Genomic DNA, 25,483 nt, shown 5'->3' with positions numbered 1-25,483 from the left:
TGCGAGTGCGAAAGGCTGCGTACACTGAATTCTGTGAAAGGTTCGGATTCCTAAAATTGCTGACAGAATTTGGGAGCCAGGCCTCTCTGGCACAGCAGGATGAGAAGTTGGTGAAAACCTTCAAAAATGATTTGGAGCCAGCATTTTCCGCTGAAATCGTTCAGTTTGCGAACTTTCTGCACAACTCTGTGTGCCAGGACACGAGTGTCCTGGGAATAATGAACTTGCTGCACGAAAGAAAGCTTATTGATGTGTTTCCGAACCTTTCTATTGCTTTGCGAATGTACTTAACTATACGCGTGGCAAAGTGTGAGACTGAAAGATCATTTTCCAAGTTGTCGCTGATAAAAAATCGCCTTCGTTCGAGCCTCCTTGACGACAAGGTGAGCCTCTTTCTCTATGGCTATCGCTACGATCCCTCCTGTCCCAAGTGCTCCTTTACTTTTGCAGACCTATCCCATTGCCTATTCTACTGTCCTGCTGCTCAGCAATCAAGTTCCTATCCTCCCCCTTCTCTTTCCCTCACCACCTAGCTCGACTGGTTTGGCGCTGAAGGTGAAGAACAGCGTCGACTGGCATACCCAGGCGGTCTTTATACTCGGCCTGTAATTTTGGCCTGAATAAAAGTCATACTACTACTACTACTACTACTACTACTACTACTACTACTACTACTACTACTACTACTACTACTGTTGTAGAACTCACTCTCTCATTTTATTCATGTGTGCTAGATACTTATGTCTCATTGATCCATTATTCAACAAGTAGGAAAAGAACCAAATACCCGTGATACAAGTATTTTCTTTACGATGACTATGCACACAGAGTACCGGCTGTTACCAGCTGCACGAAGAAAGGTTTCAAATGTACTAAGAAATTAGACTACGATTGGGCAAAAATTTTGCAGTTACTAGTTTCACTTCTTATCAGATTTGAAAGCGGCTCTTAGCTTATAAAAGTATACTGAACTATCTTAAGTCTAGTAAATACATGATTTACGGTAATAAACAGTGAGCTAGCTTAGAATTATTCATTTCGTTCGTTGTAGTCACGCTGTCTAGCGCTCTTGCTAAAGAGCAGGCTTATCAACGTCTTGCTTTTCTGTTCAGTGTTAAAATTTTTTTTGCTTTGTTGTCTTCTTGAGGATGGTATCCTAATACTATAGCAAATAAAAGCGCCGTAAGTTAATAAGGCGTAGCACAGGCTGCACACGCGCTAATGTCTTTCCGCTGCCATAAAGCGCGATAAGACAGCAGCGAACACTAGTTCATGTACCTATTTTTCAGGTGCCCGACGTTTCCAGAAGGCAATCAGAAATGCGTCAAATTGAATAATGGCAACCCAATGAATAGATACCCTTATTGCTGCCCTGAGTACATGTGTCCTCCAAGAGGGCGTAAGTACAAACATGTTCGTAGAAAAACAATACACCTCGATGCTGTCAACTTGACTTAAAAGATGTTTAACAAAACACTCAAACTGTCGAATATTAGAGACACAGTCTTCACTCCCTGCTATTAGATACGGAGTGTCATTGTTTGCGCACACCACAGGGCCCATAGGGCCATTAGAGGCCCTACATCGGTTCTTAAAACTTTCAGGCTGCAAGAAATTTCAGCGCGTTCGCGAAGGTCGCGTATAGTTACAGCACCGTCTGAATTGTTCAAGGCAGCGCTCAACCTTGCTGTCGCTGTCAATGCTTCGTCAGTCGGGCGAAACAGGCGGTTTTTGTGCCCGTCCTTTTCACGCTTCGGTTGCAGCATTAGGTATAAAGCAACTAGGAGAACAAGTTCTGCTACACAGTAACACATTTTAATGATGTTTCCTGTCAATCTGTTGCAGTGACAAAATGGCAGACATTCGTTCCTCGTGCACAAGGAATATGATCGAAGGAAATTCGAGTGAAAAGGTTTAAATATATAAAACAGTGTGGCGAAGCCTGACCACATGGCACGCGAGCCGGCTTCGCCTGCGCTGGATTCGATAGTCGCACTGCTACGGGACCCGCCTCCTAGTGCTAAGCGCGATTGAAATAAAGTCTAATGATAAAGTCCAGGTAAAGGAGTTGACGTACAGTGTGCAGAAGGTGTCGTCGTTGGTAGTGTCGGATTCACGCAGTTCGAAAGAGGTGTATCAGGCAGCACCGGCAGTGAGGTTGTGAGCGGGGCGCAGCGACAGAGATGCCGTAGTGCGAAATGGCGACCTGCAACTTATCATAACAACTTATCAACCCGTTTCTAACGTGTTTTTCTCTTAGTTTTAATTCTGCCTTCTTTTTCATTTATCACTTAGGTGAGCAAAGGAACACGACACATACAGAGAAGGCGGTGATGTACAAGGGTAAGATAATTATTATGAATGTTCTATGCTATCGGCGATATAAATATTGTAGTGGAAAGAATTCTTGCATTTTTAGCGCTTCTAACCTTCATACCACTCAATCGTCCTCGCTACATACATCACTAGATTTATCAGGGTGTGCCATACTGAAAAACGCTAGAAAATTGTTAAAAAGCCCCTCACCACGCCCCATAGCAAACATTGGTTATACCCTGGACGTTGTTATACGTCCTCTAGGGAGCGTTCTGCCACAAAAAGTTTTCAAATCGGGTTCATATTAGCCGAGACAGAAATGCTTCAGTGCCGCGTACCAATGATTTCAGCAGGCGGGCTCCACTGCCAAGAAAGACGCTCTCTCCACATGGTCCGTCTAGCCTACGGAAGCGCAATTCCTTCCCTGCGTTCTCCCATACCCGACCTCGAGGATCACGTGACGCGTACGTCACAGGTCCCGCCTTCATTTTTTTTTGCTCTTCGCTTTTTTTTTTCCGCGCTATGCACTTTCGCCGATGGCGTTGCGCGCGAGCTGTTACGCGTTCGCGCAGCGCACGATTTTGCGTTCTGTGCATAAGGAAACATGACTAGCGGTATAATTCAGTCCAGCACGAATACTGAGGCAGAACAAGCGGGTAGCAAAGCATGATCACGCGCTGGAACACGGTAGAAAATACCATAGTTTCGATACCTGCGCATGTGACCGCATGACCGTGGGAACAAGCAGACGAAGCGGCAGTACATCTATCTTGCTTCGGTGCGAAGTAAAAAAAAAGAGAAAAAAACAAGCAGGCCTTCCGTTTCTGTTTTATTATTTCTCTAAACTTTACTTCGTCAATTCAAGCAACAGATCGCACAGATAACAGATATTGTCTTGAATAATTCTCAAAGTCACGTGTCACCACGGGCGACGTCACACTCTGGACACGACTACATAAGCGCACGGCACGACTACGTCACCGTCCGGCTTGGAGCGCGGCGGCCACGAGGAGCAGCAAAGACGGCGTTCAGGTTGAAATTTCAGATCTTTCCGCGGCGCTTAGCGATGTAATACTTTGCAGACACGATTGTTACAGCGCAATGTATGCGCTGCGCTTGTCAGCTCAAAATGGCCAGACCAGGTGAAGAACCCTTTAGATTTTCATATTCCCACTTGCACCAACTTCTGATCCAAATTTTTTTGAAAATCGCTGCACTGCTTGTGTCAAGCGGGGTTCGTGACACATTCACAGTATATATAATCACTCTATACGAGAAAACTAAAAAAAATATATGCAATAGTCGTAGTTGAAAGGGTGTTATTGAATATGCGTAAATAGGGTGGCTATGTCATCTATAAAATCTGGCATTTACTGATGAAAATCAACTGAGTACAAAGCGTTCAAGACAACATTAGAAGTGGCGTAGCCAGAAATTTCGTTCGGATGGTATCACGTTGTAGCTCGGCCTCCACCTCATAAAGTTTGTAGAGGGATCAAATACACGAATAATAACTGCATTGCCATTGCGAAAGATGCTGCAAACGAATTCTTGGACGTAACGCACTGTCAAGACAAGTAAAATATGTATTTTTTTCTTTAAAAAATACACTCGTATGTCGCAATAATTCTGACCGAAATAACTGATATCAATGCTTCCATGTATTTTCACACGAACATTAAAACTATGTATGTTTGAAACCAGCAAAACATTTCATGCCGCTGATATGAAGAATGTGGAGGCCATGAAATGAACGAGTTGAGGACAAATGTTTTAATGAAACTTTGTCAGTCAAGAACCTTGTTTACGTTTTTGTACATATACAACGGCCAGGGAAAAATCTCAATGACGCTGTCATTCGTTCCAATATATTGCTGAGGAGCAGATGTCACCGGTCGTGTATTGTGAGCAATTGCACCGAAATTATAGTGGCAACAGAGAGCACATATAAAAAGCAGGAGTTCTGCAAAATATACGAAGGCGAGCCAAATAAAAGTGAGCCAATGCTAATATATGACAAACGGGGTACTTTATTTAAAAGTAGTCTCCATGAGCATTTAGACGTTTGTGCGACTCACTAACCAGTCGCGTTATTCCCGTCTCATAAAACTCCTTGGATTGCAGCTTCAAACAGTCTGTAACTGAGTCTTTCACGTCATCGTCCGACAGGAATATAGTTCTCTTGAGCTATTTTTTAAAATTGCCCCAAAATGACGAAGTCGTAAAGCAATAGGTCTGGGCTGCATGGCGGATCTTGCAGTGTTTTCCACTTGAACTTAGCCAGTTTTACGATAACCACATCAGTGACGTGGACACGGGCATTGTCGTGGAAGCAAGATGACGCCATTCGTAAATTCAGCTGTCAACTTCAGCTGTCAAAAACCTCACGACACCACGCTGTTAAACTTTTGGTGCGTCCAATATGTCACGCAACCATGTTCAAACCAGTGTATGAGAGCATTAAAGAACCTTTATCCTCACAGCTGCGTGTCACTTTTGTAAATGAAAGATGCCTGTATGCTACGCGCATGCTTCGCAGATAATGAGCAGAACCATTATCGTGCAGGGTTGCTTGGCTCACTTCCATTTGACTCGCACTCGTACATTAGGAATGCAAAGATACAATGGAATATACAAATGCGAAGATACAGCTTGATAAAGGGCAGAAAAGTGTCACTGTAAACACAGTTCACTCCACGTATTCATAAAACCTCGCCACAAGAAAATTGAATATACGCATATGCCTCTGTCACGTATAGGTTAACGCCTGGTACGCTTGCTTGAGCAGGCAGAAGGAAAACACGAACGCAAGATGTAGAACACACGTAGCATTCATTCAATAGGCTATTTTAACACCAGTAACACACGGTAACGTTCGACACTTATTGCACACAGAATGTGTCCTCCCTTCCTAAGTTTTACGCACGCCCTACCGCGTTTACTAACGTCCGTGCGGCGATCGTCTATACGCTATAGTAGGGGCGCTTACAGTACCGGTTCTGTTCAGTGTGGATGTAGGCGTCCTCCGGTTTGTGGTCCGTCGTTGCGATCTGGTCGTCTTCAGTCGTCGCTGGTGTCGGGCGTCACCGATGCCCCAGCCAACGTGACGAAGGCACGGTCGCTGAGGAGCTGTCGCGCTCCGGCAGAGCGGGGCTCGTGCCGGCTGGCGCTCCCGGTGCGCGCCGGCCCAGCGTAGTTCTCCGGACGGGACGGTGACTGGCTGTAGCCAACCTCCGCGTGTCTACGTTCAGCGGCGTAAACGCTGACGTGTCCTGGCAGGTAGTGCCGTGCCAGCGGTAGTTCCAGGGACGTCGGACATCTGCTCGCCGAGCCTGGTACTCGGGCGGGACGTCGATGTGTCGCCTAGGAACTGGGGCAGGACCCAGAGAGGTGATCTCCGGCCGTCTACTCCTGGAACGCTGCGCCCGGCCACCACGTCCTTCTCCGCGCGTGCCTCTTCTCCAAGATGGCGGCTCCACGCGCTCGCTCCACTCCTTCTTCCTCGTCTTCTTTCTTTCTTTACGCTTGTCACTCCTGACAGTCTCCAATAAATCTATGTATAAGAAAAAGTCACTGTATATAATGCGTGAAACAAGGCAAGCTAACATGTTGCGAAATCACAGATTCACAGATCACAGATCAGCCTTCACTCCTCCTGATACTCGCGCGCGACGGAAGGCGGCGCACTTCCTCCCTACTTTTCTCCCTTGCGCACACTAGGCTGGGCCACTGTCGGCTCACCCATCTCCCGCTTCCATCCTACGCTTTCACTCGCATTATACAGCATGCGGCGCGCGGTGACGATGTTATCGCCCTTGGACTTCATAGGCAACATCGCGGCAACGGCAGGAATGCGCCTGGAGTGTCCACAATGTTGCTGTCGCAATAATATACTGAGAGTATCCGGCAACTGAAGCGTTGCGTGGCCCGTTAATTTCCGCAAAAGAAGAAGTAACAAAATCGAACTCTCCCCACGCGACAATTCACTGCGCCGCAACAATAACTTTTTGTTTTCTTTTGTTGGGCAGGGGCACCGAAAGGAAGGAACGCGAAAGAAAGCATGTTGACCACAATCGAATGCCTACTTTGGGCACCCTACCAAAGGAATATCGAAGAAAACGTGAGACCCTTGGTCCACAGAGAGGCATACGCATACTGCTCGGTATCCTACACTGGCGAGTCAAGATTTTCCGGAGAGGTTGCGCTCAAGCGAACGCGTTGCAATACGCCGACTCCCACAGTGATGGCGGCGAACGACCATTTTTTTTTCTAGTCTGCCAGGGAAATGCGAACGCGCACCAAAGTGCGCCGCGCGGTGGTCGGGGCAACACGAGAAAAACGCATGCGTTCTGGCTAGCTCTGGCAGCCCGCGAGTAGCGGGAACCAGAAAATTAAAGAGGCTCAATGTGTCCTCGCGAATAAATGTCAAAGTAGAAAAATAAATAAGAACGTAGTTACCTTTGCTAGCTTTAATGTCTTGACATGGATGCTTTGGCGCAGGTGAAAAAAATTTTGATTATTTTTTTCTGGGACATGGCGGCGAAAACGTCCCACCACAACACTTCGTCTAATTGGACCTCGCTGCGTCTTTCGTTAACTTGTCCGACAGCATGTTGATTTGGCTTGTCTCGTTGTATGCTCTGATGTACGACTTTAGAAAAGGCGATGCACCTTTGGCGTGAAATGTTTATAACAACATTAAACCCAGAAAATTCCGGAATTGAAAATATAACGCACGACGTTAGAAATGTCAATGTACCTTTGTCATCAAAAGTTTATGAGAACTTTATACCCATAAATATTCGAAATTGAAATCCATGCGCTCCTTAGATACCGTGGCCTCCGCGAGATGCCGCGACGAGCCTGCTCGCCATCAAAACACCCTTGAAACTTTGTGCTCCGATGGGGCTCCTTGCGTTATGTGACTCCAGGTACATGGGCGTTGCCACGAAATGCAGCCAGATTTCGCAATGTGTGCACTGACACGTCTTTTCGAGCGTGAAAAAGTCATTTTAGACAAAATCCAGAATGATTTCCGTCGTCAATGGTTGTTTTGGTCAGCAGTGCGTAGACAGCACGAAAAAAATTCGCGGGGGAGGGGGGGGGGCTGGAGCCCCATACCTCCAACCCCCCCCCCCCCGGGCTACGTCCTTGAACTTTAGCTAGGACAAAATATAAGCGAACTCTGTGGTGCCAGTATTTATGTAATCTTGTTGCAATCAGATGGCGTAACTGAGCATATCTTGCACTTAATTTAAGGACATAATTGGAAGGGGGGAATATAGCCAGCTTCTTTATTAACCGCTTTGCTCACCTATACAGCGTTTAAGTAAAGGTACATAGCATCCTCGCAAACTCCATTTCCTACGCGAGAACTTCAGTCCAACTTCGTCCATTCGCAGTTTATTCTGGAAGCGTAAATAAAAGAAATTTGCATATTTTTCGTTTAAGTAAATTGTACAGCTGTTTCTTTTCCTTGCGCTATTCCCCGAATTATTTTGTGAACTTATGTGGATGAAAGGGCCAAAGCTATGTGTGGTTGAGCTGGCTGACACTCCCTCGGTTAGTTATAGTAGATAAACATAAGTACTCCAGAAAGTGGATGGGAAAACAGCAGCGCCGTAGCTTAATTGGTAAGAGAATCGCACGGGTAATACGAAGACGTGGCTTTGTATCTCAGCTGCGGCTACTTGTTTTTTCATGTACTTTTATTTCCATTTATTTCACATTTAATTCAACGAACTTCAGATTATTTCACCTATGCTGTCCTTGGTGTTATTATTTGTAGGCGTCTTATGCATATATATATATATATATATATATATATATATATATATATATATATATATATATATATATATATAGAGAGAGAGAGAGAGAGAGAGAGAGAGAGAGAGAGAGATAGCGCACCTCTATGCGGAACTATAACCATCAATCATTAACTGAAATGTGGGGTTTTACGTGCCAATACCGCGATTTCATTATTAGGGAGTGAGTCCGAAATTAATTTTGACCACAAGGGAATCTTTAACGTGTCGCCCAGTGCGCTGGACATCGGCATTTCTGCATTTCGCCCCCATGGAAATGCGGCCGCCGCGGCCGGTATTTGATTCCGCGACCTCGTGCTTAGCAGCACAACACCATAACCGCTAAGCCACCGCGAGGTGTTAGTAGGAATTCCCAGTGGCCGGCTTGAAATTGCTAGATTTTTTATTTTTTTGCCCTGAGCGTGACTGAATTTCGCTTACTACAACCACTGAGATTTTAATGTTGGTTCACATGCTTTTTTAATGCTATAGCGTAAAATGGCCCATTGGGCCAAAAAGCCGGCGGCGTCTGCAGCAGCGCAACTTCCTATTGGCTGCAATGCCACGTCACAAGTGGGCTTCGCGCTCGCTCGCTCTTGCTGGCTCGGGCCTCGAGGGAGCAGAGCGGGTGAAAGGATACACCTGCTGCCTTAGTATTGCGTGAGGGGAGAGAACGTTGCCGCAACGCCATGTCACCTTCGCTCCCACTCATGGAAGCCTTGATATCCGGGCGTTCCTTGTCCGCTTAAGACCTTGCCTGTGCTCTAAGTGTGCCTCGATAAGGCTGAATCCAAACGGGCCAAGCGTCTCAAAGCCCGCAAGCATTTCATAACGCGATGGACCGCTGAGTGGTCGATCGCGTTATGGGCTATAATGCTTTTGCATCTAGAAGTCTTAAGTGCTTAGGTGTCCTCAAATTTTTAATCATTCGGACAAGTCAAAATGCTTTTTAAAATGCCATTTTGCTGTGATGTGTATATTCTGCTCAACAAATAAATGGCCTCAGACTTCATCAGATCATACTTGAATTTTGATTTTTTCTCCTTGGAGTACCTACCGGTTGTTTCAGCGAACACGTTAAAATTTTATAAAAATTGCCTGTGGCAGATAACACGATTATAGTGCATGCGGTGGTCTACTCGAAGATGCGGGGACATTGCTTGCATAAAAAAGTGAAATGCATAACCGATAATTAGGAAATATTTACTAAATAAACTTGTTAACTAATCACCTTATGACAACTATTGCAATTTACCAATTGTAGCCGAGGGGTTCACAAGGCGCATCCACTGGCACCAAATCCTCAGGATGACACCAGTTACGGGATATTAAGTCTTGGTCTTTGCGGAGAAATACATTGGCGTTCCAATTTTGTACTTCAATGCATAAAACATTTCATTTAGAAAGCAAGTGGAATGACAGTGGAATTTTACTGCCAGTTTTACGGCGAATACCTCGTAAATGTTGTCGTCCAGACAATTCTTTTCAGATGTATGTGCCCTTATGTCTCATTCCCAAGAATTCATAAATCGCAGTATGTTTAATAACATAATTAGTTAAAATTTAACTTCTAAAAATGTTTTAATTAGCCGTTTACACCTTTCAGTTTCTTGCGCAAGTAATATCTGCCTCTTCGTATAGACCAGCTCATGGATTGGAATTGTGCTCTCTACCACAGACAATTAAAAATAAAGTTTGAGTGTTCGCTGAAACACTCTGTACGTAATACTAAAAAAATTGATAGTGGAGGAAAAATTTAGGTCTATGCATGATTATTAGCCTATATGTCCTTACCATAAATGCTTGGGAAAATACGCTGGATGTGTGCAAGACGACAATTTATGCAACATGTCAAGCGCTCGCCCTGCCTTTTGTCAGGGATTTGAGTATGCCAGTCAATGTACCTTCTAATGATCAATAATATTTATTCAAACTGATATGCTTTCGCTTCTTTCAGGGATGTGTAAATATGGCGGCAATGTCTTCAAACACGATTTTTCTACCGTGGAACCTTGTCGCACCGCATTGTGTGACTTACAGCGTCGTTGGGTCACAGTGATAACGTGAGTTCCTAGCACCTCGCAGTAAATGTACCGCTACATAGAAAACGTGATGGAAGAAGTCACAGTGAGGCTGTGAACAAAAAGTTCTGGTGTAAAATATTCATAGCAAAGTGAGTGTGAAATGGCACGATTTGCTATAATAATAGCTAAGGAATAAAGTTTAGGTGGTGGATACGTTTCTGGGCCCAATATTTCACGCCAACTGCTTTTGGCGGAAACATTTTCTGGATGTGACACTTATTCCATAACAGAGGTGTAAAGAAATGTGCAAGCAAGAGTGCTTCCAAGGAAACCCAAGCCAGTTGAACATACCAGTATAAATTGCGCTATTGACAGCCAGTTCCTGCTTCTATGTTCAGATGGTCAGTCGCTCGAGAAAGTTTTCTGCCAGTGTACTATGGCTTCAAGTGTACTATGGCTTCAGTGTACTATACCATGGTCCTGTTTAGTGTGAGTGTATTTTAAGTCCACTGCAGGAGGATGACCTCGTACAATGATATGCGGATTCTGCGGTTCTGCAACAGCTTACACAGCTCGCAAATTCATTAAGTTCATCACTTCATCTAATATTTCTTGCCTAGTTTAGGCTCTTTGAGTCTGTCTAGCTAGCCTCTTACACTGACCCATTGGCAAAAACTGCCTACTAGCATGGCCTGCCCCGTCGTAATCTTGCCGCCCATATTCATGCTGTCGTCATTCAGCCGTGAAGATGCCGCCGTTGTCATGGTATTGTCATTACGTCATCGCTATACAGTCATCGCCTGGCATTCGTTGTCATATTGTCACATTATAGTGACAGTGAAAAACAGAGTAGTTAAACTGTGAATCACGTAATGAAAAGTTTCACAGTGGAGGTGTTATACACTAGGTTGTGGCGGTTTGTGCGCGTACGCAAATAAAGATAATGGCCACCCCAGAGCTAAGAGTGCAAAATCATATAGCGAAAACCTATCGCCAAGTGTGGCCCACCTGCGTTTAATGGCGAGAAGTGTCTAAACGTATCGTAATAAAAGCTATCGCAATAAAAAAAGTTAAATTGGAATAGACACTGTTTACAGTGGATTGCGGTTTGACGTTACGCGCTCTATAGTCAAACCACGTAACCTTATCTCAGTTCTCTTCCACACGTGCAATGGGTCAGCCGCGTGCGTTGAGGCGTGCGGAATAACAGCGTGCCTAAGAAAGGACACCGTCGTGAACACAAGCGGCAATGTGCGCGGTGACGGTGGGCGGCATTTAGTACGGACGAAGATCGTGCCGCAAACGCCCAGCGCATGCACTTTGGTTGGATCACTTCTACCGACTCCACTCCCATCGTAATTGTCGCTGATTTCAATATAGAGGCGTCTCGGCTAGACGGAAAGTTTTTCGTGGCGTTTTTCTTGGAAAGGTTCGGCATTCAATGTTACACTAACGTCAGTGTGCCCACGACGCGCCATTGGTCGTGTATAGACCGCCACAGAGCCGCTGGCCGTATTTTCAAGCCACCCATACCCAGGCCATCCATGTGATGCAAGGAATTTGCTGAACTGAATTTACCAAGCTAAAATACGTGGAAACGTCGTAAACTAAGACATACGCACAACCTGTAGACATAATTATCCGATTGTAATTTGACTACACGAGGAACCATGTTTCTGTTACGCGAAAACTCAAAGAAACCCCTTTTCCAGCGTTTCTACGAAGCAGCGCGCCTGGTTCCTTGCAATACCTCCAGCTCGCGCTCGCCTCCGCCGCATCACAGCCCAGGGAAGAGGCCGCGTTTCTACCACAAAGCCCGCCTTCGTGCATAGTAGTCGCGGGCAGTGTTTCCCTGCAAATATGGCGCTTACATATGAGGAGTTTTTTTTCGAAATGGGTCAAATCCACGTAAACGGAAGTTGAGAAAAAAGCAAAAGTTTGTTACCGGACCTAAATGCAACGCTATCAAACTAATATATGATATGCTTTACATGACAGCTAGGGCAAGTTTACGACCACAAGTAATGAAAAATTAAGCGGCAAATATGCCCAATATTAGGGTGAGAACTTTGGATTTGGCTCGTATTGAATTGAAACGCTGGATTTTAGGCGGTATTGCTATGAAAACTTTATTAAAATTGGCTTTGGAGAATGGCATCATGTAATTTTGACAGAAAAGCTATAATAACATTGGCAGCAGAGCACTGCATTTGCATTTGATGATGATGATGATGATGATGATGTCCTTGATGAGTGTGGCGCTTACCCACTCGCGGGGATTGGCCAAGAGTCGGGCAGACTTTGCTTATGTGTTCAGAAAATGGAGGTAAAAATCTAAAATTTCGTTACATGAATTTAGGCGAGGGAAAATCGAAACGGTTCAGTAGATTGTCATGCTACGTAGAGGAAAAAAAATAATTGTCTATAATAAATCAATGAGGCAATAGAGGAGGAATGAATAGAATAATACGGTCATCAATGAAATCGGTTTGATTCAATAATAAATTTTTCTAAGGCGAAGCACACATTCCTGTGTGAGTGCCCAAGCTCAGACGCTCCGAAAGACAGTAGTACCGGAGTGTTCAATGGCAGGCCAAGCTGTCGCACTGTAATTTCTAAACTCATTTTTCTCATGGTGGAGAAACACCGGCATTCCAGTAGGTAGCGCTCAATCGTCTCTAATTGGCAACGGCGCATTCTTGCTTTTACGGTGGTGATGTGGCTTCTTTTCACTTCGTCGTCGACGTCTAGGGATAGATTTTCGCCGATCTCTTCATTGCCTTCCGAATCCATGAACAACGATATCAGAAAAGCGAAGAACTCGCGACAACACGAACGAAACACTCTGAGCTGTCAGGCGGCAACGAACTCCTTGGCGGGAACTGACATGGAGGCTGCCATGGCTACATGACGTCACGCCAAAAGTGCTCTCCTATTGGGCAAATGGATTTGGCTCATTTTGATCCGTGCAACAGCTGGATCTGGCTCAATTTCGATACGAAATACGATCTGCGTACACGTTCGCCTGGCGTTATTTGACCCATTTCGTTGCAACGGGTTTTCTATGAGAAAGTTGCCTAGTTTTTCTTGTCATTGCCGTTTTATCTGACGTAGTTTCGGTTTGTGGATTTGGCTCATTTCGAAAAAAAACTCCTCATATGCTCCAGTTGCCGGGAAGCGTGAGAAGCTGTTGGAGATCTTTGAATGCTAACGCGTTCCACTCTGAAAGGCGAAGCTGAAACGTGTTCCAAATTTTCTCCCTTGCGGACACAAGACTGAGCCACCATCGTCGGCCACCCATCCCGCCAACTTCCCTACCCTTTCACTCACGCATACATGATGTTATTGCCCTTGGAGTTTACACCGAACATGATAGCGATGTCAGAAATGCGCCTGGACTGTCCCTATAATTGCTATCGCAATAATATAAGAGAATCTGGCAAATGAAGAGTCCCGTAGCCCATTAGTTTCTGTAAAAGAAGAAGAAAAAATCAAACTTTCACCATGCGACAATTTGCTGTGCCGCAACAATGTCCTTTATCCTTTTATGGGGTGGGGGCACCGAAAAGAAAAAAGAAGACAAGGGAAAGCATGTTGGACGCAACCGAATGCCTACTTTGGGCACCTGATGTGGCCGCGGAAGGAATATCGAAGTAAACGTAAGAATCTTGGCCCACAGAGGCCCATACGCATGCTGCTGAGTATCCTGCACCGGCTGTAACGGCACATGTGTCGGCTGCGTGCGGTCGTGCGGCCTTATGTTGAGACCGATCTGCGTTGGGGGCAGAGTTTAGGTGCGTCGGCGGCTCGTATCTTTGTGCGTACTGTGTGATATATCAGCGCTTAGTTTTCGTTGAAGGGATAGAGAGGACGAAGATTATTACGCTCGCTGCTGTAGCCGCGTTTTTTCATGCCAACGTTTTGACAGCGTGTGTCCGCGGTGATCGCGTGTGATGTGTTCGTGTGTGCTATGCGCGCTGACACCATGCTTGTTAATTTACTTAGTAAGCGAATGTTTTCAAGTCTATACTGCCGATAAAACTGCGATCCTTACTTTGAATAGCTATCACCTAATTTGCTGTTGTTATTATTATAATAGAAAATAATGCAGAAAAGGGAAATGAAGGGAATGAAAAATAACTTGCCGTCGGCGGTATTACACACACACACACACACACACACACACACACACACACACACACACACACACATATATATATATATATATATATATATATATATATATATATATATATATATATATATATATATATATCTATATATATATATATATATATATATATATATATATATATATAGTCACAGAGTTTATTCAGGTAACGTATGGTACAGTTGCCTAGGGCGCCGACGTAAAGGCAAGTCGATGCCTGACAAGGAGTCTACGCCCTTCTTGCTTCCATTGGAGAGCACAAGACATTCAGCGCGTAAAATTAACACTAAACGAGATGCAAATACAGAGTGGTCGGTTAACATTGAAACGGGAGTTAGTTCATATTGAACATTGATGTACAAATGAGAAAATGCTGTAAGAAACAACAGAAAAAGAAACAAAAGGAGTGGTCATGCCTGCAGTGACAATTGATACATAGTAATGTTATTTTTGAAAGCTTTGAATGATTTACTTTCCTGGATAATGTTTACAGCAGAATGGTGATCGTTTAAAAAACTGGAAATTCTGTAGCTATGTTTCCGGGTGCCGTAGTTCGTACGTATTCTTTCCTTATTGTAACATACGTGCCAGGTTTTATCAGTATCTAATGAAAACTGATGAAAAAAAGCCGTGGGATCGGAATGCATTTGTAGGTAACTAGCTAACGCTATCTTTTTGTTTATAACATTCCACGGTGTAAGCAGTTCATGTTTTTTAAACAATGGGGCAATGTGGCAAAGGTATGGTGCAATATCTGTTAGGCTCAAAAATTTCTTCTGTAATAGATATATGTTTTCTATGCTTGTTTTAGGTGCTCTACCCCAGACAAGAAGACAATAGTGGAAACGCGATAGTACCAGTGTGTAGTATAGTTGTTTCTTTAGCCAGATAGGCAAAAGGTTCTTTATTTTATACATGATACCAATGGACCTAGATATACCAGTGCGAACTTTTTCAATGCTGAGGTGACCAGTCAAGATGCTCGTGAAATATTACACCAAGAAATTTATGTGTTGCTACACGTTCGATAGATTCATCGCGAAATTGGATAAGTATTTCTTGTTTTATACACTTGTTACGAGCGCTGAATACAATGTAGTTAGTTTTTTTGGTGCTTAACTCTAATTCATTAGCGTGGAGCCACGTGGACAAGTTTTCCAGCCATACATTGGTTTATACTTGGAGGACTTCTAGGTCTTGTCCGCAGATGAATACATTGGTATCATCAGCGTACAGTGTTATTTCTGGTGTAGAGGGCACGTTAATTATATCATTTATATGAAGCAGAAATAATAGTAGCCCAAGGATTGATCCTTGTGGAACTCTGTAATGTATCTGACCTAAGCTGGACTTTGCATTCGTAACATTCGTGTACTGGTGAAGATTTAAGAGGTAATTTTTTATGAATGTGAGAGCGCTTCCTCTAATGCCATATTCATATAACTTGTACAGTAAAACAGGGTGCTTAATGGAGTAGAATGCCTTTTTAAAGTCTAGAAAAACACCTACTGTACATATTTTCTGCTCAATGTTGTCTATTATCTTGTCCTTAATTTTTATTAGTGCCATTTGAGTAGATTTCTCTTTCTGGAATCCGTATTGCTGCTCGGCGATGGTATCGTTTCGCTTGCAGATGTTTAGTAGCCTGATGTTTATAACTTGTTCAACTACTTTGCGTGACGCAATTGCCAGACCACTGGCTCAGCTACTACAGGTATGAAGGCGAGAGCTCGTACATGCACTTCCTGCTAGGGCGAGCAAGCTGATATCTTATTTGATATGCTCGTCAGAAGGCCTCCAGATGTGTAAGCGACAAGGCATAGTCAGAGTGCATGCAACAGTGAAGGGAAGTGGACGTAATAGAAGGGTGAAAATGCAATGTATGAGTGACAGGGCCTTAGTCAGGCAGACAATGTACTGCCTTTAGCCTTGCCATCCAAGACCTGCAGTGTGTCTAGATAAATGCTGAACAAATAAAATAAATAAAATAGATATCACCCTCCGCGCAATCAATTTGAAAGCAGTGACTAGGCATTTTTATGGCTTGCGATGCTGGCATGAGCGCTGTGCGCAAGTGCTCTAGCATTCTTGCTGACCACGGGAGCAAAAATCTGCTCTGAGTGGGACGGGCAGTAAAGGTCAAGCTAAATATATCAAGCATAGCGCGTAAACCAACTAGCCAAAAGGTCAGCTCCCATAAAAAAGTCTTCAAGCACTGAACAACGCAAGTCGATGGTTTTCGATTAGTGTCATCTCGTGCACGTACGATGTGTATTGTTTGTTACACAGAGCTAGCAGAGAGAGAGAGAGAGAGAAAATGATAAATGAAAGGTAGGGAGGTTAACCAGGACTGAGCCCGGTTGGCTACCCTACACTGGGGAAAGGGAAAGGGGGACGGAAAGATGAAAAGAAGAGAAAGTCCACTGGTGATATCAGTCGGTCACTCAGTCCGTATCACAGGCGCTGACTCAATCCGGTCGCTTTCAAATATCACAGCAGCGCTTTTGTGGCCTTTTGTAGCTGCGATATGCGAGGCCATGATCCCAAGATCTTCTTCAAGGTGAACGGCTTTCCATCTAGCTGATTGAGAGCTGTGCAGAGGTCTTGCCTTTCATTTTCATAAGATGGGCAGTAGCACAGTAGGTGTTCTATGGTTTCCTCGACACCGCAGGCATTGCACTCGGCGCTATCAGGCATTCCAATCAGAAATGCATAAGCATTTATGAATGCGACTCCCAAACGTAAGCGGCACAGCACTGTTTCCTCATTTCGCGGAAAACCTGGTAACAGCCGCAGTTGCATATAGGGATCGAGGGAATGCAAGCGATGGTGAGTGAATTCAGATGTGTGCCACTTCTTCAATGTCAAAGAGTGCGCTAGCTTGCCTAAGTGTTGGGCTGCGTCGGTCCGCGATAAAGGTATTGAAACAAGGGTTGCTCCTTCGTGTGCTTTTCTAGCAGCTTCGTCAGCGAGGTCGTTGCCGGAGATACCGCAATGACCAGGCAGCCACTGAAACACGACGTCGTGTCCTTTCGCGATCATGTGGTGGTGCATTTCTCGTATCTCCGACACGAGTTGTTCACATGACCCACGACGAAGAGATGCCAGAAGACATTGTAAGGCCGCCTTGGAATCGCAGAATATAGCCCACTGATTAGCCGGTTGGTTATTAATATAATCAACGGCACCTCGGAGGGCAACAAGCTCCGAACCAGTCAATGTTGTCAAATGAGAAATCTTGTATTGGATGCTTAGTGATCGTGATGGTATAACCACTGCGCTGGTGGAGCTGGTCTGAGTGGAAGAGCCATCCGTATATATGTGTATTCGATCAAAATATAAAGTGTGCAAACAATCCAGAGCTGCTTGCTTCAAGGCCAAGGTAGGCAGGTCGGTCTTCTTTCTTATTCCTGGACCTGTAAGACGCACTTGAGGTTGTTTAAACAGCACAAAGCTGAGGTTGAACGTGCAGAGGGTGTGAAACCCGATAGTAAGGAGGCACGATGGATGCTGACCTTGTTGGAGAAGGACGCCTGTGGTCGTCGTTCCGGCAGGCACGCAAGAGAGCTTCACTGCATCCGTGAAACATGACGAACATGGGCTCTAAGCGTTTCGGTACTAATGTAAGTCGTGATCGGATGGCCTTGAGCCATTATAATGGTTCCAGCTGTTGAGGCGCTGCGTGGAAGGCCTAGGCAAACACGTAGTGCCTGCGCCTGCACGCTCTGAAGTTCTTGAAGATTTGACTTGCATGTTTTAGCAAGCACGGGAGAACTGTAGCGTAGGAATCCGATGAACAGTGCTCGATATAACTGTAGCATGGAGCCCACTGACGATCCCCATGTTTTGCCGGCGATGAACTTGAAGACGTGAACAATAGATGTGAGCTTCTTCTTTAAGTGGGCAACATGAGGGCTCCAAGTGAGGTCCCGGTCTACAATGACGCCCAAAAACCGGTGATTTTCTTGTAGGAGATAGGCTCACCATTGATGCATACCGGATAAGGAGTCATCGCTTTTCGCGTAAAAGCGACTAACGCACATTTTTCTGTTGAGATGGTAAGGCCTTGTGCGTGAAGGTAGCCAGATGCCTCTGTTGCTGCTTTCTGTAGCCGTGCGCGAACCTGCAGGCGACTGACCGCTGATGTCCAGATGCAGAAGTCGTCGGCGTAGATTGAAACACTCACTGTTTCCGGTAGGGATTCGGCCAGCCCAAGAAGCGCGAGGTTGAAAAGAATAGGGCTTAGCACCCCGCCTTGGGGAACGCCTCGGCATGTGTAGTGGTCGGTAGTCGGACCATCTTCCGTTCGTACGAACAAGGCCCTTTGTGTCAAGTAGTTACTGACCCATCGACATACTCGTCCTCCTAGTTCAATTGTCAAAAGTGCGTCTAGAATGGTTTGATGGAAAACGTTGTCGTAAGCGCCTTTCACGTCAAGAAAGAGTGCTACTGATAATCGCTTCCAATATTTTTGTTGTTCCACAGATGTTACTAGATCGATGACACTGTCAATCGATGAACGACCGCGTCGAAATCCCGCCATAGAGTCAGGGTAAATCTTGTGGTGTTCAAGGTACCATTCTAGACGCATAAGAATCATACGTTCCATGAGCTTCCCGACGCAGCTGGCAAGAGCTATAGGCCGATAGGATGCCAGTTCGAGCGGTGACTTTCCTGCTTTTAGGAGCGGTACCAGGCGGCTGCGTTTCCATTCCTGTGGGACGACACCATCTTGCCATGAACTATTAAAAATGCTGAGGAGTTCTCTTCGTGCTTCTCTGCCTAGGTGGCGCAAAGGAGTATATGTTATGCCATCGGGCCCTGGTGAAGACGAACACTTACAGAGCGCCAAAGCAGCTTCTAGGTCTTCCATAGAGAATGGAGCGTTCATACTTGCATCTCGTGGGCCGGGGATGTTGCCTAGAGCCATGTCAGGGACTAAAACTGTGCCGCCGGCGACGTTCGTACAAAATTCCTCTGCGACGTCTATCTCACAGCGGTTTTGATAGAGAGCAAGGGCGTTGAATGGGTGTCGTTGCTGGGGACTTGAGCAAAGACCCCGTATATGGTACGCCACACACAGGACAATGGCTTGCGGGGGTCTAGAGAGTCGCAAAAACATTTCCATCTTTGATCCGCTAGCTTATCCATACGGCGTTTGATCTTCTTTTGCATGCGCCGAGCTTCTCTGAGGTCAAGAATGGACTTCGTGCTTGTGTACCTCCTTTCAGCTCGGCGACGTTGTGCACGAAGCCTTTCCAATTCAATGTCATTCTCTGTACGCTTTGATGGATGTGTGAAGCAGCGTGTACAATCTTGCATAGCGTCCGCAATTATGTCTTCTAATCTGCGTGCAATATGAGTCTTGCATGTGTCTTCTACGCGATCTTGAAAGACTGACCAGTCCATTTGGCGAGAGACAACCGAGAATGTGGCGTCTAGTCCATCGATTCTCACATAGGTCGGGATATGATCACTTCCATGGGTTTCAATATCAGTGAACCCCTGCACGCTCAAATACAGGCAACGTGACACCAAAGTCAAGTCAAGGCAGCTACTGTACGTAGTTCCTCGCAGAAATGTCGGGCTTCCATCATTTAGAAGACACAGGTTGTGGCCTGATGCAAACGATACTAGTGACCTGCCCCTCGAATTTATCTTGGAGCTTCTCCATATATGGTGGCGAGCGTTGAAGTCCCCTGTTATTATCCAAGGACCGGGAGTAGCAGCCATAATATCTTCCAGTCTTTTTCTATCAAACTGACTTGTTGGGGAAAGGTAGACGCCAATAAGAGTAAAAGACAGCTTCTTCTTTTTCACAGTAACACAGACGTATTGGTTACCGTCGTGTGGCGCTACATGTTGGGAAAAATACGTAAGGTCCTTGCGAATGTAGACCAGAACCTTACTACTACGGACACACGTGTTTGAAACAAAAGATTCATATCCCGATAGTCTTATGGAGGCTGATGAGTTCGGTTCACAGATGACCAGTATAGAAAATGGCTTGTAAATACGAACTGTCGAAAATCCGAAATACGGGAACTCAGGCCTCTCGCATTCCATTGGAATATGGAGGCACTTCTCACATCATCCCGGAATGATCGTTGTTGTTGTCGATGAGCCATGGTTCTGCTGTAGAAGTTCTCAAGCACTGGACTTCTGAAGGCTCGCCAGAACCGGACTGATGGCATCCAGCACTTGCAATGCACTTCGAGCTGTTGGTGTCTGTAGCTTGTCCAGAAGAACACGAATAGCACTCACCAGAGAACTGATCATAACAACAATTTGTTGATCTTGGTCCGCCAATTCATCAGGAACAGACGAAGTGTCCGCTGCTGTAGAAGTAGCATTTCGCTCAGTAGGGGCATGTGGCTTCGGGAGTGCAGGCCACGCGTCAGCAGCCGTGCTGTTCGATGCACCCTTGTCCTTTGAGCAGACTGCGTGTGGCCTGGGCGGAAGAGTGGGTGGTGATATACGTGTGTGGCGTTCTGCAGAGGCTTTGGAGGCTCTTGATCGACGTCTGCGACGTGATCCTCGTCGCTTAATAGATGCTGCTGCTTCTCGGTGAGACGAGTGGTCTCTAACCATTTTCTTCAATATTTGCATTTCCTTTCGAATCAAAGGGCATTTCTTCGAAGATGCATCGTGAGGGCCGCTGCAGTTTGTGCACTTCAGCACACTGGCCTCGCACGTGTTTGTGGTGTGGGGCCCAGTGCAGCGAGAACAGACGGTAGTGTTATTGCACACACTACTCACATGGCCAAGCTTCATGCACTTCCAGCACTGCAGTGGTTTTGGTATAAAGGGGCGAACTGCGTGTCGGAAGTGGCCCACTTTTACATGCGATGGGAGGGATTCGCCCTTAAATATGATCTTCACACACCGTGACGTGCCGAGACGAAACGCGTTTGTGATGATGGTGTTCTCCGTAGCTGGCTTGATTAAGATTGACAGATCGGAGTCGACAATGGTCTCGTCAACATCGTAAATTACGCCAGTACAGACTTGTTTGCCCAGTGGAATATAAGGGCGGACTTTCATCCCGCCAAGTTCCGTGATCTTGCGCAAGGAATCCAACGCAGCCGCGTGTTCTACGTCAATCGCTAGCACGTTCTTAAGGGTGTTCACTCTGATGTCTTTGATTTCGTTTGGAACCAGCGCCTCTAGATGAGAAGACACAGCTTGCCTGTTGAGGCGTCTCAGGTTGTCAGTGTTGAGAACTGGCGAGAACAGGATGGTGAGCTCCTCGGTATCCCGCGAAGATCTCACGGTGGACTCACTCGAATTCGATGATGCGCTGAGAAATCTTCGCTTTGCTTTACGACTCCGCACCAGCTCGAAGGTGTCGTCACAAGAATCTTCACCGCTGATATAGTACTGCATGGTGTCGTCGCTGTCAGTGTCGCTCTCGGTGCCGTTGCGCTTCCTAGAGGCAGCCGCCGCGGGCACTGCCGAGTCCGGCGGACGCGCGTGAGGCTCCGTCTCCATCGCAGTTAAGGAGGAAATAGCAGTCCACTGGCAAAGTCTAGGAAATTCACAAAATGAGTAGAGCTGGAAGAGCCGGCGTTCTGCTTGAAAGACACTTCGTCTTCGTCTCCCAGAGCTGGCAGCAGCTTCCCATTATGCCAGTGTTCTTAAATGCCTAGTCACTGCCCAAGCGTTGTTCCTGCTGCGTAACACCACTTGCCTGGCGTGTTGCGTCGCGCTACCATGCCACCCTACATATCTTGGGAACATTATGCGAGGAACCTGAGTGCAGCTGAAAACCGTGCATTCTTTCAATGCTTCGCCCTTCGGGCTAATTGGTACAAATTGCAGGTGCTTACACAACGAGGACCTGAAGTGGACAGGGTGCAAAGCAGTGAGCCCAGTGAAATGGCGGCACGGAAACCATCCTGTATGTTGCCCGGACTACATGTGTCCAGATATGAAAGGTAATCTCGAGAAAAAGTCGAACGTGTTATTTTATATAGCGATATCTTGCAGGAGAGTTACACATTGTAGAGTCACACATCCTTCGCTTTCCAGCAACGTGGTGTCTTGTTCGAAGGGAGGCTATTTGTTCAGGGGTTGCTGTGCTTTCGATAGCTATAAATGAAAGAGCCCAAATATTTTCTGCTTTGGAGATGTTTACAGCGCCGTAAACTGGCAAACGGAGGCCCTAGCTGGCATTAAAGCCAATCTAACTGAAACAATTCTGTCAATAGAAGATAATGCTTGATACGACGCATTAGATTACCAACTATGCATTAAGAAACTGCGTGCCTTCAGGCCGTAATCATTATTCAAGCAAGTTTGTTTTCGATGCGCAGGAAGGCGCTATGTTATACGTCAGCCACATGCACGCGATATGCATGTGTCAGCTGCAAGTGACGCGACAGGCACACCCTGTCACGATGTCGCGTCGCGGCATGGAGTGACCATCATCATTATAATCATCATCATCCTGTTTTATATCCACTGCAGGACGAAGGCCTCACCCTGCGTTCTCCAATTACCCCTGTACTGTGCCAACCGATTCCAACTAGCGCCCGCGAATTTCCTAATTTTATCGCTCCACCTGTCTTCTGCCCTCTTCGACTGCGTTTCCCTTCTCTTGGTACCCATTCTGTATCCCTAATGGTCGAACGGGTATCTAACCGGCGCATTACATGTCCTGCCCAGCTCCATTCTTCCTCTTGATGTCAATTAGAATATCGTCTATGCCCGCTTGCTCTCTGATCCAAACCGCTCTCTTTCTGTCTCTTAATGTTATGCCAAGGAATCTTCGTCTCTTCGCTCTTTGCACGGCGCTTAACTTGTTCTCAAGCTTCGTTGTCAGTTTACAAGTCTCTTCCCCATATGTCAGCACTGGTAACATGCACTTATTGTACACCTTCCTTTTCAATGATAATGGTAAGCTTCCAGTCAGGAGCTGAGAATATCTGCCGTATGCGGTCCAATCCAATTTTATTCTTCTATCAATTTGCTTCTCAGGAACAGGGTTCCCTGTGAATAATTGACCTGGGTAAACGTACTGCCTTACAGACTCTAGAGAGGCTTGCTGGCGATCTTGAACTCATGTTCCCTTGCCCGGCTATTCATCATTATCTTTGTCTTCTGCATAATAATCTTCAACCCCACTCTATCTCGCTTTCTGTTAAGGTCCTCAATCATTTGTTGTAATTCGTCTGAATTGTTGCTGAATAGACCAATGTAATCGGCAAACCGAAGCTATCTGAGATATTCGCCATCCATCCTTTGTCATGAGCCTTCCCGGTTAAGGTACCTTGAATAATTCTTCCAAGCACGCAGTGAATAGCATTGGAGAGATTGTGTCTCCCTGACTGATCCCTTTCTTTGTAGGTATCTTCCTGCTTTTCTTGTGTAGAATTAAGGTAGCTGTAGAACCTCTGTAGATGTTTTCCAAGGTATTTACATACGCATTCTGTACTCCTTGATTGCGTAATACCTCTTCTATGACTGCTGGTATCTCTACTGAATCAAATGCATTTTCGTAATGTATGAAAGCCACATAGAGAGGCTTATTGTACTCTGCGAATTTCTCGATAACCTGATAAATGACAAGGATGTGACCTGTTGTAGAGTATCCTTTCGGAGAAGCCAGCCTGTTCCCTTGGTTGACTAAAGTCCTGCGCTGACCTTATTCTATTGGAGAATATTTTGTTAAATATTTTATATAATACTGGGAGTAAACTAATGGGCCTATAATATTTCAATTCTTCAACGTCCCCCTTTTTGTGGATTATTATAATCTTTGCATTCTTCCAGTTTTTTGGGACCCTTGCAGTCGATAGGAACTTTGTATAAAGAGCCGCTAGCTTTCCAAGCATTAGGTCTCCTCCATCTTTGTTCAAATGGACTCGTATGCCATATTCTCCTGCCGCTCTTCCTCATTTCATGTCGTGCAACGTCCTTCTGACCTCATCGCTAGTTACAGGAGGAGTTTCTGTATCCTGTTCATTATTGTTTCGAATGGAGTTCTGAATCCTTTGGGTACTGTACAGGTCAGTATAGAATTCTTCCGCTGCTTTTACTATACCTTCGAGATTGCTGATGATATTACATTGCTTATGTTTCAGAGCATACATCTTGATTTCATCATCATCATCATCAGCCTGGTTACGCCCACTGCAGGACAAAGGCCTCTCCCATATTTCTCCAACAACCCCGGTCATGTACTAATTGTGGCCATGCCGTCCCTGCAAACTTCTTAATCTCATCCGCCCACCTAACTTTCTGCCGTCCCCTGCTACGCTTCCCTTCCCTTGGAATCCAGTCCGTAACCCTTAATGACCATCGGGTATATTCCCTCCTCATTACATGTCCTGCCCATGCCCATTTCTTTTTCTTGATTTCAACTAAGATGTCATTAACTCGCGTTTGTTCCCTCACCCAATCTGCTCTTTTCTTATCCCTTAACGTTACACCTATCATTCTTCTTTCCATAGCTCGTTGCGTCGTCCTCAATTTGAGTAGAACCCTTTTCGTAAGCCTCCAGGTTTCTGCCCCGTAGGTGAGTACTGGTAAGACACAGCTATTATACACTTTTCTCTTGAGGGATAATGGCAACCTGCTGTTCATGATCTGAGAATGCCTGCCAAACGCACCCCAGCCCATTCTTATTCTTCTGATTATTTCTGTCTCATGATCTGGATCCGCAGTCACTACCTGCCCTAAGTAGATGTATTCCCTTACGACTTGCAGTGCCTCGCTGCCTATTGTAAACTGATCTTGTCTTCCGAGACTGTTAAACATTACTTTAGTTTTCTGCAGATTAATTTTTAGACCCACTCTTCTGCTTTGCCTCTCCAGGTCCTCGAGCATGCATTGCAGTTGGTCCCCTGAGTTACTAAGCAAGGCAATATCATCAGCGAATCGCAAGTTACTAAGGTATTCTCCATTAACTTTTATCCCCATTTCTTCCCAATACAGGTCTCTGAATACCTCCTGTAAACACGCTGTGAATAGCATTGGAGAGATCGTATCTCCCTGCCTGACGCCTTTCTTTATTGGGATTTTGTTGCTTTCTTTATGGAGGACTATGGTGGCTGTGGAGCCGCTATAGATATTTTTCAGTATTTTTACATATGGCTCGTCTACACCCTGATTCCTTAATGCCTCCATGACTGCTGAGGTTTCGACAGAATCAAATGCTTTCT

The 25,483-nt window shown here is 45.5% G+C and overlaps 1 protein-coding gene across 3 annotated transcripts in view; it reads left to right on the top strand.

Annotated features, from left to right (window-relative positions):
• LOC135908264 (uncharacterized) overlaps window positions 1-25,483 on the top strand; it is a 112,934-nt gene that overhangs the window by 72,405 nt on the left and 15,046 nt on the right. For all 3 annotated transcript variants that reach the window (XM_070532926.1, XM_065440037.1, XM_070532927.1), the window contains exons 8-11: window positions 1,290-1,399; window positions 2,296-2,343; window positions 10,081-10,186; window positions 22,140-22,255. In XM_070532926.1, the coding sequence (XP_070389027.1) occupies window positions 1,290-1,399; window positions 2,296-2,343; window positions 10,081-10,186; window positions 22,140-22,255 (380 nt within the window). The remainder of the gene's footprint in view (window positions 1-1,289; window positions 1,400-2,295; window positions 2,344-10,080; window positions 10,187-22,139; window positions 22,256-25,483) is intronic.

The sequence above is a fragment of the Dermacentor albipictus genome, chromosome 2 (assembly GCF_038994185.2).
Source record: "Dermacentor albipictus isolate Rhodes 1998 colony chromosome 2, USDA_Dalb.pri_finalv2, whole genome shotgun sequence".
Classification (NCBI taxonomy): Eukaryota; Metazoa; Arthropoda; class Arachnida; order Ixodida; family Ixodidae; genus Dermacentor; species Dermacentor albipictus.
The sequence above is the reverse complement of the archived record's forward strand: the minus strand, read 5'-3'. Positions and strand labels throughout refer to the sequence as shown.